Consider the following 20,213-nt stretch of genomic DNA (forward strand, 5'->3'; position numbering starts at 1 on the left):
CTAGTTTGATCTCATATCTTATTTTACTCTCTATTAAAATAACATACTTGCAAGATAAAAAGCAGCAAGGTTGGATTAAGTGGTTAACACCCTTGCATCTGGAGAAAGAGGTCATGGGTTCCATCCTCATCCTTTGCAAGGTTGGAGGTCATTTTCTATCTTTAGATAGTACTTGGAAGCAGCCTCTCTACACTGTCGTGGTAGGGATAAGGTTGTCTACATCTTAACCTTCCCATACACCGTCGAGGTATTGAAACCCAAAACCCGTAAAAGACGGCATTGAACGTTACTTACTTGCAAGATACAAGATAAAAAATTTAAGACTCTTGCAAGCCTATACTAATTCCCTTCCACCATGGATGTCCAATTATTTCATTGTTCCACTTTGGGTGTGTCATGGGTAATTTATGATATCATATCTCAAAACCAAGAAAGTCTTTTCCAGTGATGCAACTAGGTCACTTGCGGTGTATGCTTGATATTTTTGTTCTAAGTATAGCTTTTATCTGATATAAAAGTTTCTTGTGTCTTTAAACATTAGCTTAGTAGCCGGTTAAAGGGACATCTCCCCATTCAGAAGGTCTTATTTTCAAGCCTTGAGCTGGACATAGGAAGTCTTTTTATAAGGATTTGACTTGGATATACAGGTTCAAGTTTGATGGGCACTACCCTTATTAATCGTGCTTTGAAAAAAATGGTATCTCTTTACTTTTTCAAAGAGATGAAAAAGTGGTGGTGCGGGGTCTTATGTTAATATATCGTACCTTATTTTATTTTCTTTTTATTTTTGAACGACATAATTTTATAAATAACAAAAGACCATCTAATTAGATACTAAAGGTCATACAAGAAAATACAATCTAGCTTACAACAATTACATACAACTTGATTTAACTCAGAACTTTAACAGCTATTGAATATGATTGAAAAAACTTGTGTCAGTTACAGTTGCTAAAGACACAGGAGAAAACCATATAAACGAACGTCAAACCATCTGTTTTTACAGTTGCCATGTTTTTGATGTAGTCTCAAATAATCTATCAGAAATGATACGATACAGTAACAATTAAGGGTGAATACGGTTGGGTTTGGGTCGGTTTTTGACTAAAACCGAAACCGAACCGTTATAATTCGGTTTTTGAAAACTGGAACCATTGGGTTTCGGGTTTTTCGGTTTTGGTCTACTCCCTCCGTCCCATTTTAATTGTCCTATTTTGATTGGTCAAGTCTTTTTCTTCTGACCTTGACCGTAAATATCTATGTTTGTGTTGTTTATTAGTTGTTGAAAGTTATATCAATGAAAAGTACATTCAAAACTCAATCAATTCATATATGTATATCAAACGTTATATAACACAAACAAAAATATGTACAGTTAAAGTTGAAAGAAAAGGACTCAAAAAGTCAAACTAGGACACTTAATATGGGACGGAGCGAGTATTTCGGTTCGGTTTTTCGGTTTTAGTCGGTTTTTAACCACTTGTGGTTTAAGTCTAATTGAGCTTGAAAAGTTTATAAGTTTATACCTTATAATTACACCATAATTAATTTCAACAAGTTTTCAAAACAATATTAGTAACAATAACACTACAACAATGACAACAAATCCATTAAAGTAAGTTGTACAAACTTTAAACAAATTTTATATATAATTGTTTATATGTGTTATGTGTTGTTTAATTAATACAATTATTAAAGCAAATCAATCTTGTTATGTATTTTCACTTAAAACATATAGTTGATATTACTATATACACTTAAAAACGCAAATATATTAACATATTTAACGAAAATTAATAATAATATGATATAAATATAAAATAAAGTAAACAATATATATGTTTTTGGTTCGGTTCGGTTTTTATGCTTCGGTTTTTCATTAAAAACCAAAACCGAACCATAAATTTTGGTTTTTGAAAAACCAAAACCAATGGTTTTTTCGGTTTTCGGTAACTTGACAAGGGTGTTGGTAACTTTACAAGGGTGTTGGTAACTTGACAATTGATGTAACATTAGATCTGATTATTTACGATTTCTTAAATAGAAATCATGATTTTATATCATGAAACAGAGCTGTTAATTGGTACCTTGTTTCCATTCATAGCTAGCCATATCCCATGGGTGCATTCATTTTCTACCATCTTTTATCTTCCCCTTAATTAAGTTGCTTGTAAATTGACAGCTTATTAATTACTAGAAAGACATTATTTTTTGACAAGACAAAACAGATAACAACTCTCTTCATAATATGAGCCACATGAATGATACAGTCTCTTCATAGCGAAGCTGAAGACGGCCATTCTCCTCCAATTTCAGGAATCGAACTATAATAATCCAGGATTTCCTTGGAAAAGACATGAGTGGCATCCGTAGCAGCAGCAACACTAATCGTTGAGGAACCCGATATCATATTGTCATCTCCTTTCACCAGATGATCATCATCGTTTAAGCTGAATGAATCTGCAAAATCTAGGTTAAAGATACCGGCCGATAAAGAACCCCCTTCCCCTATATTCAAATCCAGGTCAAAATTTGATGGATTATTCATATTAATACTAGTATTGTCTTGATGATAGAATGGAAATGCAGTAGTTGCTTCGATAGGTTTAGGGTGGTTAACTTTAATCCCAATAACATTGGGCTTGAAAGGCTCTAAAACTACTTGTTGCGGATCTGGGCTAATAAAATGTGTCCTGGAGCATCTCACCGCTTTGGATCTAATTACAGTTGCATTATCGATCATAATGTCCATTTCATTCACACATTCCTTGTCTTTCCTCTTTTTAAGATGTTCTTGAGATTGATCTGATCCATGGTCAACATCATGCACCTTTTTGGCAAGTGTGGTGTTCCAGTAGTTCTTAATTTCATTATCTGTTCGCCCTGGGAGCCTCCCAGCAATAAGCGACCATCTACACATTGATGAACATATATCATATATTCAGTAACATCAATCAACATTATGTTACCATAGAGTAGTAGTAGTAGTAGTAGTAGTAGTCAGCGCGCAATTATATATATAGAGTACGCGTGTACCTGTTACCCAAGAGTTTATGAAGCCTGATGATGAGATCTTCTTCATCACAAGAAATGTTGCCCCTCTTGATATCTGGTTTCAAGTAATTCAACCATCGCAGCCTGCAACTCTTTCCACACCTCTTTAAGCCTGCAATATATATATATATATATATATATAATGTTATTTATTTAATCTTTGTACACATGCACGACGACTACTCATACATATACACGTACCGGCTTTCAGGGGAAGCTGTCTCCATCTGCCTTCACCATGAAGCTTAATGTAGTCACTAAGAATCTTGTCTTCTGAAGCAGTCCATGAGCCTTTAGTTAAACCTATCATTGAACAACATGGGCTTTTTCCCATCTTCGATCAATTCTTCCTTTTTTTTTAATTTACTACTCTTAATAGTAATAAGTTTGACGTAACAATAACTGCCTCCTCCTCCTGCTGGTATACCTCAAAATTAGATAGATGGGATAGCATATATATATTCCTGGTGTTATATACTACTCACGTACATATGAATTAATGTTTTGTTTGAGTATTAGATGGTCATATATATACATTCAAGGACGACTATGAATGTGGGTCCCTAGCTCTAATATATACTGTAGCTTGCATTTAAAAGAATGAAAGGTGACAGTTTTCTTTATGATGAAAAATCAAGCATCATAGCAAGTTAATTAGCTGAGTGGAAAAATTTTTACTTGAAACAGGCCGGATTTTCTTTCTAATTAATACTTTCATGTGTGGAGCTTACTGGCCCTTTGTGCAGTATTAAAAGAGGAGGGGCCTCTCATCATGTCACCAAGGAGTTTAATTTCTCAACTCTCTTTGATAAATCAGATCAAATTTTAAAAAAAGCCAGCCACCTAGTACTTAATTAAAAAATGCAGTATAAAAAATTAAAACCCCTTAGTCAAGCTACCAGGCATATATGTTCAACCCTTAATTTCGCTCTAATGTATGCGTTCGATGTAGTAATTATACGTTATTATGTATATGTTTCCTTAGCTATTCCATCATGCCCCTACCAAGGTAGGTTTGCAGTTTTTGAGACGACATATGACATGACCTGCGATATGACACGAATGAATATAAGAGGGTTTGGATCATATATATATGAGTTGATCGACAAAACTAACTTGTCTAGCTAATATATATGGGTCGTGTTTGGATTGACTTTTGTAACCCGTTTACAACCCGTTAACCCATTCAAAACTATTTATAATAATGAAACTAGCCATAGAAAATTCAAATATTTTGTTCTAGTTATAATAATTGGTTTATGTTATTCTACCTTAAGTCCTCATATGCCATGAAAAAATACAGAAAAAATTGAAAACTTATAAACAGTTAATTAATTTAATTGAAGAATCTTGAGAGGGAGGTGGCGGTTGAGAAAATTGATTATGAATATGTACTAGCTAGTTAACATTTTTGATAAAGAAGGGAGCAAACAAACTTGCTATTTTTATATCATAATGAAATGAGAGCAGGGCAACAATTGCATCTACGTATTGTCGACTTGAATGTTTCTACAAAAATAATATGATCACTTTCTAATTTTAAATACCGTATTTATTTCACTTGATTGTTTTGGCAAATTCAAATTAATGATCAAGTTTAAGAAGACAAATTTTAAAATGACTAATTTCTTTAAATATATATATATATATATATATATATCAAACCCTAATACAGATAACAAAATAATATACACACCCGTATAGCCTATATATTTACCTGGAAAAAATTTGATCCAATTAGCCCACATCATAAAAATCCTCTTTGCCAGCTCCAGTGTCGTCTTAAGCTTTTTGGGGACTTAAGCGAAATTAATTTTGGGGCCTAGTTAATTAACATACATATTAAAGTGAACATAAAAAGCAAAAAAAAAATAGATCATCTTATATACTAAGCTACTACGTAAAAAAAATGCAAAGAAGCAAAATTTTGTACCATATTTAGGAAAAAGTCTTTCATTTAATCAAGATTTAATCACTAACTCATTGTTGGAAATCATAGTAAAAATCTCATATTTTTTGATTTCTTAATAGTTACTTTTTTTTTCATGAAGGTTGTAACTTCATTTGTGTAATGTCTTTTTTTATAAAGGTCACTCATGAGGCCGTAAAATTTATTTGCCAATTTGTTTTCTTGAACATTTATGTTACCCTTATATAATAATAATAACATATAACACAAAAGTTTAAAAATCTAAAACATTAAACCAAAATATAAAAATGGGGGCCTTTGTATTTTGGGGGCCTTAGACCCATGCCTAACTTATCTATATAGTAAAACCGGCTCTGGCCAGCTCCTTAATCTAAAAGTGATCAAGAGCTTGTATACCTTCCATCACCCTCACACTAGAGTACTAGACCACATTATCACTTAAAAAAATAATTTTCAGAGAAAATTTTATTAGATCACCTCGTGGTTTGCTATTTTATCAATTTTCGCCCCTGTCATTTTTTTAATTATTACTTCACTTTGTGGTGATTTTTTTATTATTTAAACTAGGCCCGGATCCTTTAGCTCCCGACCCTTTTGAATGGACGGATATAAGCCTTTTCATGAATTACTTGAAGATTCTGTGTCATAACAAAAGTCTTGAAATTTTGTATGTTTGTATGAAAGGTTGGATTTTTAAGATGAATTTTGAAAAGAACAAAAAGGATTTTGACATTTTAAAAGTGAAGTTTGATAAGGTGAAAGAAATGGTTTGGGTAATGATTAAGATAAGATTCACATTTTATTCACCTTATTCGCGTGAGCCGCCCGACACTTTAAGTGTGGGAGCGTTTAAGACCCCACCATGGTAAATTTGGGGAAGAGGTCAAGCTAACGACTCGTTAATAAACTAAGCGCTTCGCGGGAGGCAACCCGTGTATTTAATTTTTTTTTTCCCCGTATTTTATAGTTTTCAATTGAGTTTTGCAGGTGTCGAGTGGTTTAACGTGAGCCGGCAGGTCGAAACGTGGTCCTAGTAAGTAAAATGTGAGTTCCGACCCTTCTTGGTTCAGATGCGACGTCACCTGTCAGGGTCACATCGTGGACCCTGATGGACCCCCTGTCATGTCGCGAACCCCCTAAGCCTTTGGACTTTTCTGAGGTTCAAATATGACATAACCCCTCTAGTCATGACGTGACCCTTTTGCTCTGGACTGCATTTGGACCTCCTGTGCTTAATAATGGTCATGTTGTGACCTTCTGTTTGGTTTTTTTTTTGGAATTTTAGAAATTTTATATTAAAATCCATAAAAATTGAAAAAGTTAAAAAATCTAAAAAAATTTGAAAAATAAAAATCCAAAAAGATTTTGATTTTTAGTTTAGTTTGTTTCTTTTCGTATTTAGAATTTTAGTATTATTATTAGTTTTTTAGTTTTTTTTAGTTTTTCTTTTTATGTTGGTATGTTTGATGTGTTTGTTGAGTGTGTGCTAGAGATATAAGATCAGAGTTAAATGCGGTTGAAATAAAGTTTATTGCTTATCTTTTGAATCAACGGAGCATTTGGAGCACACATTAAACCCGAAAAGTTTCATGTTCTTTATATCTTTTATTTATTTTTTCCTATTTCCCATAGTTTTCATTGATTCTTTGTACAATGGGGACATTGTACAACTCAAGTGTGGGGGGAGAGTTAAATAGGAAAAAAGTCGGGTTATTTTGGGTAAATTTGAAACTTTTGTTTGTTTGTCCTTATAGTTGAATTACTTTGTCATATAGATTTAATCATATTTAGTAAGCAATTGAACTATATTTCCTTTGGTCAAAAAATTTAATTAGTGGAATGTGTTTTGAATGATTAATTAGGCAAATTCCTTTTGGATTGATTACATGACTAGCACACTCTACCCAAAAACACCAAATATGTGAGATCTTGCTTCATTTATAGATTTGATAGGTGTTACGGTTTTGGTTTAGTTGCCTTGTAAATTTGTCCCTTTCTTAGGCTTTTGGATTTATCCGAAAGTAAGGGTTCTATTAGAACTCTGAACTATAACGTGCAAGTTTGAGGTTAATTTATTCCATTTCCGTTTATTCTTTCTTTGATATGAGTGTGCCGGTGATTGAGTTGATTCTAGAACTTGTCTTAGTTGATCGTCCCGTAGTTTGCTAGATGATAAAGAGGTAAATTTAGGATTAATCCATTTTTCTTTGTTTATTCACCCTTTGTTATGTTCATCATTGTTTAACCATGTTTATGTGCATGTGTTTAAGTAGCTAATCACATCGGTTAGTGAATATCCTTTGTTTAAACCCTTGTTGCACTCATTTTTAGTGCAAAATACACTTAGAAAACTTGTTGAGCCTCGCCTTTTCGTTTGTATTAAATCCACTTAAAATTTAACTTATCCTCGCCATACCGATAGTCGAAATCCTTGGTTGATCATTAGTTGCCTATACTAGTTGGATGATTTGGGGTTGTCGTGGTTGTGTCGGGTTGGAATATTTCCTTTTGATGGTGGAGATTTGATTCTAAAACAAGATGGTAAAATAGTATGCATCACGACTAGGCTTTGAGTGATTGATACAATATTTCAACCCCAAGAGTTTGTTAGTTGGAGTAGGTTAGTTGAGATATTCTTCTTTCAGTTGATTAAAGTGCTTAGTCGTGTTTTCGAGGCTTGTAGATCATTAAAATATTGTCAAACATTTTGATTTTTCATTTAAAATTAAAAATGTTTAACCATTCTCAATTGTTTTCTAACTTTCATGGTTTAGCTTCTTTTTGATTACTGTAATCTTTTGCAATCAAGAACCAAGGGAGAGTTTGTTTTGAAATCTGGATTTGCTTGAGGACAAGCAACACTTAAGTGTGGGGGAATTTGATGTCGCCTATTTTATATATATTTATTTTATGCGATATCGTTTCTTTTATTTATTTTATGTTTGTATTATTGATATTTTTATAGACTTTCATACTTAATAAGTGTATTTGTGGATGATAGGTGTATGAGATGAAATATGATGAAAGTTAGGCCAATTCAAGACTAATTATGAAGACATTAAAAGATCGGAGCCGAAAAAGAGATAGTCCACGTTGATTACCATATTTTAAATGAAGAAAAGCCAATGAATATCTAATTCGATAAAGAAAAGGCACACTTGGGCAACAAGTTGAATTAATTCCATATCTATATATACCAAACTAGATATTTTACCCTGCGCAATGCGCGGCTAGTTAAAAAGGTTATTTTATGCATTAATAAATAGCTATTCTATAGGCTTATTATGTTGAAATTGATTATGTTATAGTTAATGGTTAATTCCCGGATTACTCTGGTCATCTTTTGTATTTTCTGACATGTCGATATCACAGTCACTAAACCTACTATAGTGATTACACACCAACATTTAACATAAGATATTTTGATATCATTAACAAATCAAACGTAAATCGATAATGTAGCATGATATCTATATATTCATCAAACAAAATAATATATACAAAGTAAAAAAACTAAACATGACAAAAATTTAGTCATATAAAATACACATAAATACATACGAATAAGTAAAAAAATAATAAGATAAATAAGAGAAAATCATTATAGTTTTTGCTTTCAGTTATGCTAAAAATATGGAGAAAATACCTTATGTAGTGACGGGAAAAAAATAATCCTAAACACAATTAGGAAATAAAGTATTTTATCTCCAACAATCAAGAAATTCATTCGTAAAACTCAAAATAACTACTATTATCATTATAAAATAGACATTTTTTTGTGGCTAGAATAACCAATTTTGGTTAAGGTTTCGGCCAAGAGAACGAAGGAGAAACAACAAAATTGTTTGGTCGTGTATAACCTAATAATTTGATATAGTCTTCAAAGTTGTATATATTTTAATAAATAATATTATTTATGTCAAATATCATTGCCAAATTAATAGATGTATTGGACGTCTTCTTATATCTTAATATGGGTTTTGATTTTTTTTTAATTTTGTGTATATAGTTTTGATTTAATATTTTATGTTATATTTAATAAAATAAATTACATTGGTTTGAGAATAAATAGAGGTATAAGATAAATATTGGTAAAAAAAGTATAGAGATGCCACGTAGGATACAATCCTATGTGACAATGTTTAAAGTTAGCTTTAAGTTGAAAGAAGGGTTTAAAAACTATGATTTTTACTGTTTTAATATATATATATATATATATATATAGATTGGTATACGGTAGAAGAATAACTTTATAAATTAAAAACCAATTGAAAAATACTTCATGATTATGATAAATTAACAACGAAGAAAACTGTGAAACATAATATATGTATAGATAGATTATTAAGAATAACTTTATAAATTAAAAACCAAATTGAAAAATACTTCATGATTATGATAAATTAACAATGAAGAAAACTGTGAAACATAATATATGTATAGATAGATTATTATAAAGGGCTATGTAATTTGAGGTGTACATGTTGAACGTAATATATATAGTTTGATTATGAAGTGTATATAGTAAATAGAAAATGAAAAAAAAGGAAAGAAAAGGTAATAAAATATCGTGGATTATGAGTCATGAATTATGAAGTGTTTATAGTTAAAATAAAAAAGTTAAAAAATATCATGCAATGTTAGTCGTGATTTTTTATATATGTTTGATTTATATAAATATAAATTTGATATATATATGCTTTTTTATATGCCATATTTAAAATATATGTATAACTATATTATATTATTTAATGAAAATCTATTAGTGTGAAAAAAATATGGAGGTGCCACGTAGGATAAATTCTATGTGTCATGTTTAGAGATAATTTTAATTTGAGGTGGATGGCTTTAAAAAGCCAGGATAACTATTATTTTATTATGTATATAGATATCATTAATTCGTGCAAGTGTGTCGTGAGGGAGCAGCCAAAAAGGTCGGTCAAGTGGGACAGCCGCATAGAAAAAAAGTCGAAAGACTTGGGTTCGTGAGCAGAAGCAATTCACTCGTCCAAATCTCTCTCGTTTGGTTCTTTAACTCTTTTCTTTTTATTATTAGTTGCTTATTATGAGACTTTATTAACATACAATTATTATTATTATTATGGATTCTATTTATTTGATAATTGTTAGTTTTATTTGTGAGTAGCTAAATACTTCATCATCCACTGAGATGAAGTAATACAAAGATGATGGTTGCATAGTTTTTTTAATCCAAGTTGATTTTAATTAACATTATGTCGTGATCTTAATGATTCGTTTTCTTGTTCAATGTTATTATGTTTGTTGGTGATGTTTATATGCTTTGTCGATTGTGTCGGAAGTAAATAAGTATGATTTCAATTATTTGTCTATGAGTAATTAGTGCTAGGTCATGGAGTGATAGTAAACGGCATAGTAATCATAGGAAACGATTTGTTAATCGGGATTAATAGTTGATGGTGTCACATTAATTTCAAGTAGACATAATTGTTAATATTTAACCAAAACAAATTAATTAATTGGGGTAAATCTATTTAAATGTTGGTGGTGCCAGTTTTCTAGGATTGATCTAGTTAATTAATGGAATTTAATAGAGTTATAAGCTTGTTGGCCACCAAGTGAATTTCTTTGTTTGATTCTAGGTTACTTGTCAACATATTTGGGTTGGGTCTTAATTTAAATGCAACTAGAGTTAATATATCCGGAGTCAAAAGTGGATGATTCCTTAATCCTTATTAATATAAGACAATTATCTCTCGATTGAATTCTACAGGATTGCTAACCATAACTTTCTTAAACTAACTTTTCAAAACAAAAATCCAAGATGACGTGGTGTCTTTAAAAACCAACCTTTTGTCTAGCTACTTAAAACTCGCTTGCTCTAGATTAGTCCATGTGTTCGATCCTGGACTTGCCTTTTAGCTATACTATATACGAACGGGTCCAATGCTCGCAAATGTGTAGTAGTCGGTAATTAGGTAGTTCCTGTTTATAAATTTTATAACTCGATTTTACACATCAATTATTTAATTCACATAAGCACATACAAAACACATAGTAACAACGGTCACTAACGACAAGTTAACGGTCAATGTCAAAATTTTTTGGGATGTTACACAATATATATACATATATATATAATTCAAAATAAATAAAATTCAATGTAAATATATCATCACTTAAAAAATACAATTGTACTATTATCTTTTTTATTTTATTTTGATATTCTTTTTTAGTATTTGTTATGACACGTATAAAAAAACACTGGGTAGAAGTAGAACTGTCTACAGCTCACCTCTCTCATACCCCGCGTAGGGATTGAGTACTATTGTTGTTATTGTTGTACTTATAAAAAAACAAATTATATTAAAATGTCATCTTTATAGGAAACATCTATAGCATTGTTATATTTTAATTGAAATATTTATGATATGTTTCATCCAAGAATATTATCTTAATATATATATAGGGTAACACTCCGGTGAGAACAGTCTTAAATTAAGAACGGTGAGAACACTTAAAAAACATCATTTTGATGCATTAAAAGTCCATAAAAATAACATAATGCAGAACTAATTATCATCATTTAAGTGTTTAACAACACATTGATCCGTCAAAATTGAAAAAATCACGTTTTTTGGTGGATGCATCATTTTGAAGAATATGCATCCAAGATGGATGCACAAAACAAAAAACATGATTTTCTTGATTTTGACAAGCTAATGTGTTGCCATACACTTAAATAATGATAATTAGCTATGCAGTATGTTAGTTTTATGGACTTTTAATGCATCAAAATGATGTTTTTTAAGTGTTCTCACCGTTATTATTGTAAGATTGTTCTTATTTAATTATCCCCCTATATATATATACATACATATATATATAGGGTAGAGATCCAGAGAGAAGTTAGCTTAAGGAGAGAAGGGAGAGAATGTTCATTTTTTATTTTTATTTTTTAACTTGTTTTTTTTTTTTTTTTAATTTTTTTATTTCTTTTATATTATTTTTTCAACATAAACCCATCCAAAAAAAAAAAAAAATTTTAAAAAATTCTCCCATAACATCTATAATGCAAAAGACTAGTCTTGGACCCACATTTATATTTAATATTACACTTTTATCAAAACTTTTCACTTTTAACCCTCTAAAATTACATACTTCATTAAAATTCAAAAGCTTACAACAATAATAAAGATCATGAGTCCTAAAATATAAAATGTTACATAATAATATTACGAAACTTAAATATATTACTTAACGCCAACCGATTTGAGAATTGGTAGAGTCCACGTCACTGTCTCTGTCGTTGCAATGGGTGTATTCATTGCGTTCAGGCGACTGGTCAACCTCGCCTCCTTGAGTTGCGTATTCCTCCCCCGGGTCAGTCTGGTAACCTTCGGGATGACCACCATCAATACTGCCTTGCTAATATTCCACGTGATCAAACGTGGTCATTAATGTGTAAGCGGAAACGGCAAGCCTGTCAAGGATTAGATCTAGCTAGACAATCTTCTTTTGAAGATAAGTAACATATTGGGGTTCAAGGACGTTAGGATGGCGCCAAAGCTTGAAGTTGTTCGATTTCGGCCATGAAGGCCGACCTGTTATTCGTAAAGCTCTGAATCACAATATGCAGCTCCAATCTATGTCGGTCGTCATCAAGCATGTGATTTTTCATCGATATTTTTGCCTCGAAAACGATCATACCTGGCCTGTTGTTTTCCATGGCTCTTTCTAAAATGTGTGTGTGTAAACAAGTATAGCTAAATGTATGAATATAAGAAAGGGTAGTGTGAATTTTAGTGAAATGGATGTATACATATAAGACTTGAGTTAACCAGCCGTTTAGAGACCTTTTATGCCAAAATTTGAAAGTTGTTTGAACTGATCTTGGTCAAAGGATCTGTTAAAGGGACCTGTTTTGTTATAAGTCAATTTTTTTTTTTTTAATTCAAGGTTACCGTTGAATTCAAATAAAAATAGAAAAGGTTAAACTCTCGCCCTTGGAGGAACGAGCATAGGAGACGAACCAAAGGAACGAGTGATGGACGGGTGTATTGCCTAGCTTCTTATAATGTCACATGACAACAACACATAAAAATGGCATAAAAAGAGGCCATATTAGCTTAAATAATATGTTGCTTCTTTAGTTCTTTTGTATGAAAGTGTCTTGAACTTGGAGTAGATTGATTTTATATTTGAATATGATTGAATGATATATGATTATATGTATATGGCTTGGCATATTCCTACAGTTACCTGCACACCAGACAATAGGTCCAGGACTTCCATCTTCACAAAGAATCTATGTATCTAAGACAACTTTTTAAATATATAAATACTCTATCCATCTTTATATAACAGCTTCTTTTTCAAAAGTTACTGCTGCGCGCATATAACATATTTTATTTATTTAATTTTTGGCATTATGTTGAACTGGACTTGTTGGGGTACTTTCCTCGAAGTTGCAAGCTACACTCTCGAATTCTTTTTCTTCTGAAAATAAGGATTTCTCCCTTAAGTTTTAATTGAAACACTACTAGATTATATCTGCATAATACATAAATAAATATATATATATATATATATAACTAATAAAATATTAATGTTTCATGATATCATAGAAAAGGTTTGTATACTTTGGGTTTTTTTTTATCAAAATATTTTAATTCTATTGGAATTGAAAACTTTCCATAGTTGTAACAAAGGATTTTGTGAATTCTCTATTTCAAGAAATTTTCCAACCAAACAAGATAAAACATGCAATATAGAATCTTGTTCCATGGAATTCCTTGAAATTCCATAAAACAAACACCCCCCTAAGACTTTCAAAACCCTCAATAATAATTCACCCTACAAACAGTAAGAATGAGATTCGAACTCCGATAAATTCTCTTAAAACAAAACCTTTATTAATGATTTATCAACCCCATTTGCATTAATTTCATGTCTTTAAAAGAATTATTTACATTATAATTATTTTCAATGCTTGTGTATTAACACCGACCCATAATCTAATAACTTTATTAGAGTCTCTATCTTTTTTCTTACGGGTGTGTAATAATATTTTGAATTAAAGATAATGTTCTTTAGGGAAAAAATTCTCTCAAAGTTGTTTTCAACTTGATAGATCAAGTTAAAAATATTTTGGTTATTGGATGAAAATTAGTAGTCAAAATTTAAAGATGAGCTTTGAATCTCTTTGATTTTAATCCAAGGGTCAAGAGTTGTCTAACATGACTAGTTATGTTAGGCAACTTTACAGAATTCTCTCCCGGTTGTTTAACTTAAAAGAACCTCCAACGGTGTCCCTATTACTAAATTTAATATTAAATTATAAATTTATAATTACCCTATTACTATATTATAATATTAAATTACAAGTGTTAGTTTAAGTTATAAAAACATACTTTAATAAATGGAATTTAAAAATTAATGTAAATGTATAGAAAAAAATATCAACCAATAGTAATATAAACCAATCGTAAATGATTCAAAGACTTTTTTTTTTCGTTAAAAAAAACTTTTTATCAACCTTCAATCGAAGATGCCGTCAGTGGGGCAGTCCAAACACAACAAAATGGAAGACAAGAAATAGTGAAAAGTTCACAACTCCTTGTAAAAGAGTTTGGATGGTGGTGGTGTGTGATTGGGGACTTAAAAAGGCTGTTCTTTTTTTTCCCCTCTTTACTAACTTATATCCAGGGCATCTTTGCAGAGGTAAAACCACATATGTAAATGCAAATTATGATGTATGTGTTCCATTTTACCTCCTACAGATCATTTAAATACATCAACCAAAACTTTAAGCGAACAAGCACACAAAAATAACCAAAGAAAGATAACGTATTTGTTATTTTATTTTTCTAGTATCATGAAAAATAACCAAAGAAAAATAAGTTAGTAACCAAATTAAACATGAAATCAAAGAAAAATAACCAAAGAAAAATAAAATAACCAAATTAAACATGAAATAAATAAATCATATAACAGCATAGTCATTGTTAAAGAAACAACAAGATTTGAACTATTAACCTCTAATTTTATGCTATATATTTCTCTTACCACCGGGCTAGCTAGCGTCATGACGAAAAAATGAATTAAGAGATAGGAAAATAAAACTTGTCACATTTGCACAAGCAAGAACAGCTCATTAGTTTTAATAAAACGCATGAGTTACAAGTCATGATAACATCTTTATATAAAATTTTATGAAGAAAAATAATAAAGAAGCAAAATGCATTCGCTAAATTAATTTCCATCTAGCTAAGTAGTAATTAAGCAGTAGGCCTAGTCCTCTTGAGGAAAGGTTTGGCATCTAATCTTGAATCCCCTTCACATGAATTATTAGCAACATCCATTGAGTTAGAGAAATTCGATGACAGATCGGAATAAAGATGAACCACTTTTCGTATGTTGTTGTTGAGTTCTCTAATCAAACTCACATTTCTAGTGATATTATCAGGAATGTTTGACTCATGATTCTGATTGATCTCATTGATTATCAACCTGTTTTGATCCAAAATGTTTTGAACATGAACAAAACTCTTTTGAAATGTCTGCAACACTTTCCCATCTACATGATTATTTACCCCATCCGCCTCCATTAATTAATTTCCTGTTGCATATTACACACAATATCAATTTATCACATTTGACTTTTCAAAGTCAAAACAATCAAGCTCTTTCTTTCAGTTTCAAATTTCATACACATGCATTTAGTTTTAGCAAGGATAGACATCTACGTCTACCATAGAGGAATATAACTTTTGATCATGGGTTTCCAAGTTAAAAGCTCAAAGATATATGTTACGAGTATTATTTACAAGTCAAAATCTATAAGTTTGACCTTGAAGAAGATGCAATATCAAGACAACATTAAAGACAAGTTGATATTTATTTAACATGAAACATGAAAGACTTGGAACTTTATTAAACATTAAAGACAAGTTGTACACAAAAAGATCTCATGATGATACTTCTTCTAATATGGGAATTCGGATTTTATTTAACATTGAAAATTATTATTATTTATATAAAAAAAAAAAGTGGTTATAAATGTTATTAATCATTAAATTCATTTGGGCTAATAATTCAAAACTATTGAAGTTATGGCAATAATTTGGGATATGATAACATGTGAAAAGCAGATCTCATTTCCATAAAAAGGGAAAACCTTTTTTTTTTTTTTTTCTGTTCCCAAAGGTACCCAAAAACAAATGGCCATCTATCTATCTAGGCAAAGCTCTAAGGTGTACGACGACCATACTAATAAACACCAAAAGACATCATGTTTTGCACATGAAACATCGATTTCGGCCTTATGCTTAGAATTTAAGAAATAATAATAAATTGAAATGACTACTCATTATATATTATTGCTTGAAATTCTGAGAAAGTATAAAGATAAAAGACAAAGATGCAGAATTAAACCGTACATTAAAAGGCTTCAGTTTTGCAGAGGTATAAATTCCTAAAATAGAAAAAAAAAACTTATAGGAAATTCCGCTTCCATCCCCGGCCCTCAACTGATTATTACCATTTTGAATCCCAGAAAAAAGATAACTTTTCAGAAAATCTTTATCTTTATCTACAACCGCATCGCTTTATGTATGTATGTATGTTGTCTTTTTTATTTTTCTTTTTTTTAAAAAAAAAAAAAAAGTAAATAAAAGTTTGTGTAATTTACTAATTGTTATAATTGAGAACCAATAACTACAAATAAAACTTTTTAAAAAAAATATTATTGAGTCATCATCTATATGATGAGATGAGATACTATATATATTTTTACTAGTTTTAATAAATGGATTATTATTATATAAAAGAAAAAGGAGACGTACCTAATAAAAATGGGGAATTGAGGAGGTGAAAATATGCTGGTTGGGTTGGGTTGAGTTTGAGATTTTGTGTGAAAGAAAGAAAGAAAGAGAGAATATGTAGATTTGACAGTCTATCTGTGTCTTCAACTCTTCTTATTAAATCTAAAATACTAAAATACTCGTATCTTTTTTCCACATGTTACATGTATACGTTACATGTATGACTCTCTCTAATAGAATAAAATGTGCGAGTATCTTATACTACATTTTTTTAGAAACAAAATTTACTAGCGAGTTGTTTTCTTTTTCATCGCAAAAAATCTTTTTTATAGAAAAATTTGGGTAATTAACTAGTTTGATTACCCGATTGTTATTGATATCTTATTACATGCATAAAAAGTAGTATTTTATACATAAAATTTCATCATCTTAAATTTTCGCATGACTAAATATAAATTTAAATGCACCTAAAACTCAAATTTTTAATATCGAGATATTTTTAATTTCTAGGTTTATTCTTTTGAACTTAGTTATCAATAACAATTTTCATCATTTTCTTATGATTTCAATTATGCGAAATATCATCTCGCATCGCAACACATTTTCCCAAACCATTTCTGTATATGACTAGTTTACGACTATAAAATCGATATTCATGCGTACATCCCCAAAGTTTGTTGTCATTGTAACCTTAACCCTACTTGTACCGTGGCAGACTCCAAAACTAAAGTCAAACTTTTTTTTTATTTTTGTAATTTAAAATTTAAAATCTCAATGGATCATCAAGCAATAGATTTTCTCACCGGATAGAGATTCTTTCATTTCCAACTAGACGGGTTAAATAAAGACATATTGATCATCATTAGATTAAAAACAAATCTTAAAATTAAGAGACAAGAGTTGAGGAAATCACCATCCTTTTCTCACCACTTTATCATACTTGTTATATTTGGCTTCATTCGTATATATGGCTTAAAATATTTGGAAACCCAACGATCGAAAAACTTAGTTAATTCCAAATTTTGGTAAGTAAAGTGATGATTTGGATATATTTTTTTAAATTTTTTAAAAGTCAAACCATTTTTATTTTGACCCCCAATTTTGATTTCTCAAACTTTAATCAAAATCGGAGAAAATCATAATTAGTGGAAATTAAACTTCTACTTTTAATGACATGTTATTCTACATAAAAAGAATTATCTAAATATACTAACTTATAAAAAAAGAAACAAAAATTGGGTAACGCAAAATGGTTGGTTTGGGAAAGAAGTTCCAATTGCCAATTGTGACAAAAAGGTATTGTACCTTAAGCGATTGGATATAGCACAAAGCGAGCGGAGTACCTTTTTAATTTCATTTGTCCCGATTTCATATGTTTTCAATTATAATCTTTAATGTTGATTCAAATTGAACACTCATCGCAAAGCCCAAAAGATGAGCCCAATCTTTTCCATGGAAAACGGCCCCCTAAAACCTGTAGCTACACTAATACGAGTATTTAATAATACTGTCGTGGATAGAACGATGATTCAGATGGCCTCTCGGGAAAAAATGGAACATATATATAGATTGTATATATGATCACAAATGCTCTAAATGAGTTCAAACACAGACCAAATACGTACGCGATTAACATGAGAAATAGGATGGTATTACCTTACTGATATACTAGCGAGATTTGGCCCCACTTTGAGGGGCTCCAATTGTTGTGTTAATTTGGGTTTATTATTATAGTCTACTTGACAATACAAAAGCAAGAAAATTATGGAAAACAACAAGAAAAATCCGAAAGAAAAAACCCCAAATGGGATCCGATATGAAAAAATCAAAATAGTGATGCGGAACATAAGATGAACCAACAGAAGAGAACAAAAGCAACAAAAAAAATTGCAAGAAACCAAGCAAAACCGAAAGAAAAAAAAATCGAATGGGATCCGACATGACAAAATTTGAGTAGTAATGCGGGGTGTAATTGGAGCAATAGAACAGTGTAGCGTGGCGGTGATTGAGAACACAAAAGCAAAAAAGAGAAAAAAAAACTATAAAAAAAAAATGAACAAAACAGAAAAAAAAAACCAAACGGGACTCGATATGTCAAAATTCAAATAGTGATGCAAACTCAATAAAAGAGAACACAACAGGCAAAAATAACTATCCAAGAAACCAAGAAAAACAGGGGAAAAAAACCCGAACAGGATTTGATATGACAAAATCTGAAACCGAAAGAAAAAACTACAAATGAGATCTGATATGACAAAATCCAAATAATGATGTGGGGATATGAGACGAACCAATAAAAAAAACAAAAAAGCAAATTTGTTTTTGCAAGAAACCAAAAAAAAAACCAAAAAGAAAAACTTAAACGGGATCCGATATGCAAAATCCGAATAGTAATGCGTTGCATAAGTGGGCTAATAGAACAGTGCCACGTGGCGGCGGCACCGTTCATCAACAGGGGATCTAGCTTACGTTGTTTTAACCGGAACCGCGCTAGAGAACCCCTTCACCCTCAATACCTAGGAGGAGGGGAAACCCTCAATTAAACCGCCCGAAGGCACGACATTTGATTGGGGTAAAACTTGCCCCCTTTGCAGGATTCAAATCTGTTTCACTGTAGGACTTTATTTGTGAAATTCCTTTGAATGTCAATCCCATGCCTCGAACTCGAAACCTCCAACATATAAAACTGGTGTTCAACTACTGAGCTATGATGGAAAGTACATATGAGTATTATATCTACTTTAGAATACAAATAAGCAGCATGGTTGGATTAGTGGTAAACATCCTTGCCTCTGGAGACAGAGGTCATGGGTTCGATCCTCATCCCATGCAAAGGTTGGAGGGCCTTTTCTACCATTTAGGTAGAAACAAGATCTGCCTACATCTTAACCTCCCCCATACACCGTCGAAGTATTGGGGCTTAAAACCCGCAGAAGGCGGCACTGAGCAGTTACTTACTTAGTTACTTATCTACTTTAGAATACAAGGATTGATCGATGTGCATTAGTATTAACACTAATGATTTACAGGCCTACTAAACTCGCCTAAATATTTGCCTAATGATATAAAGATGCCATGTGTAATTTTATTTTAGGAGTTCATTAATTAAATTATGTTATTACTACTATACCCCTAATCTTATAACTACATATCTTGCCTCTAAATAAAATTCTTTTACGTCTATAAAGTCTATCTCCCATGTAAGTTTTCTTCCTAACCCTAATTTATTTCAATAATATTCAAGCTATTCTTATTGCTATGCGTCGATAATAAAGTAATTATTTAGTAAACAATAGATCTTTATATATTATGTTTTTCTTGTTTACAAAGTGTGTGTCGATCGACTTACGAAATATCCCTACAACATATTATATTCTTGTTTCATTGTTTCGTGACAAGTCAAAAATGTATTGTTATAGTGATAG

The 20,213-nt window shown here is 31.0% G+C and overlaps 2 protein-coding genes across 2 annotated transcripts; both read right to left on the bottom strand.

The window, feature by feature from the left end:
• Positions 1-2,275: 2,275 nt before the first annotated feature.
• LOC122599385 (transcription factor MYB1-like) lies at positions 2,276-3,388 on the bottom strand. The gene is made up of 3 exons (XM_043771890.1): positions 3,256-3,388; positions 3,037-3,166; positions 2,276-2,912 (listed from the first exon to the last, which is right to left on the bottom strand). The coding sequence occupies exons 1-3, from the start codon at positions 3,386-3,388 to the stop codon at positions 2,276-2,278; spliced, it is 900 nt and encodes a 299-aa protein (XP_043627825.1).
• An 11,708-nt stretch (positions 3,389-15,096) lies between these two features.
• LOC122600472 (protein ELF4-LIKE 3-like) lies at positions 15,097-16,923 on the bottom strand. Its single transcript, XM_043773190.1, has 2 exons — positions 16,810-16,923; positions 15,097-15,584 (listed from the first exon to the last, which is right to left on the bottom strand). The coding sequence occupies exon 2, from the start codon at positions 15,571-15,573 to the stop codon at positions 15,244-15,246; it is 330 nt and encodes a 109-aa protein (XP_043629125.1). The 5' UTR covers positions 15,574-15,584; positions 16,810-16,923; the 3' UTR covers positions 15,097-15,243.
• Positions 16,924-20,213: the final 3,290 nt, after the last annotated feature.

The sequence above is a fragment of the Erigeron canadensis genome, chromosome 5, assembly GCF_010389155.1.
Source record: "Erigeron canadensis isolate Cc75 chromosome 5, C_canadensis_v1, whole genome shotgun sequence".
Classification (NCBI taxonomy): Eukaryota; Viridiplantae; Streptophyta; class Magnoliopsida; order Asterales; family Asteraceae; genus Erigeron; species Erigeron canadensis.

Excerpts from the sequence above, each read along its gene's own strand:
- LOC122600472 (XM_043773190.1), bottom strand. The coding sequence starts at position 15,573 with ATGGAGGCGGATGGGGTAAATAATCATGTAGATGGGAAAGTGTTGCAG.
- LOC122599385 (XM_043771890.1), bottom strand. The coding sequence starts at position 3,388 with ATGGGAAAAAGCCCATGTTGTTCAATGATAGGTTTAACTAAAGGCTCA. Across the intron at positions 3,167-3,255 it reads ACAGCTTCCCCTGAAAGCCG|GCTTAAAGAGGTGTGGAAAG; the intron begins GTACGTGTATAT and ends TATATATTGCAG. Across the intron at positions 2,913-3,036 it reads CATAAACTCTTGGGTAACAG|ATGGTCGCTTATTGCTGGGA; the intron begins GTACACGCGTAC and ends ATCAATGTGTAG.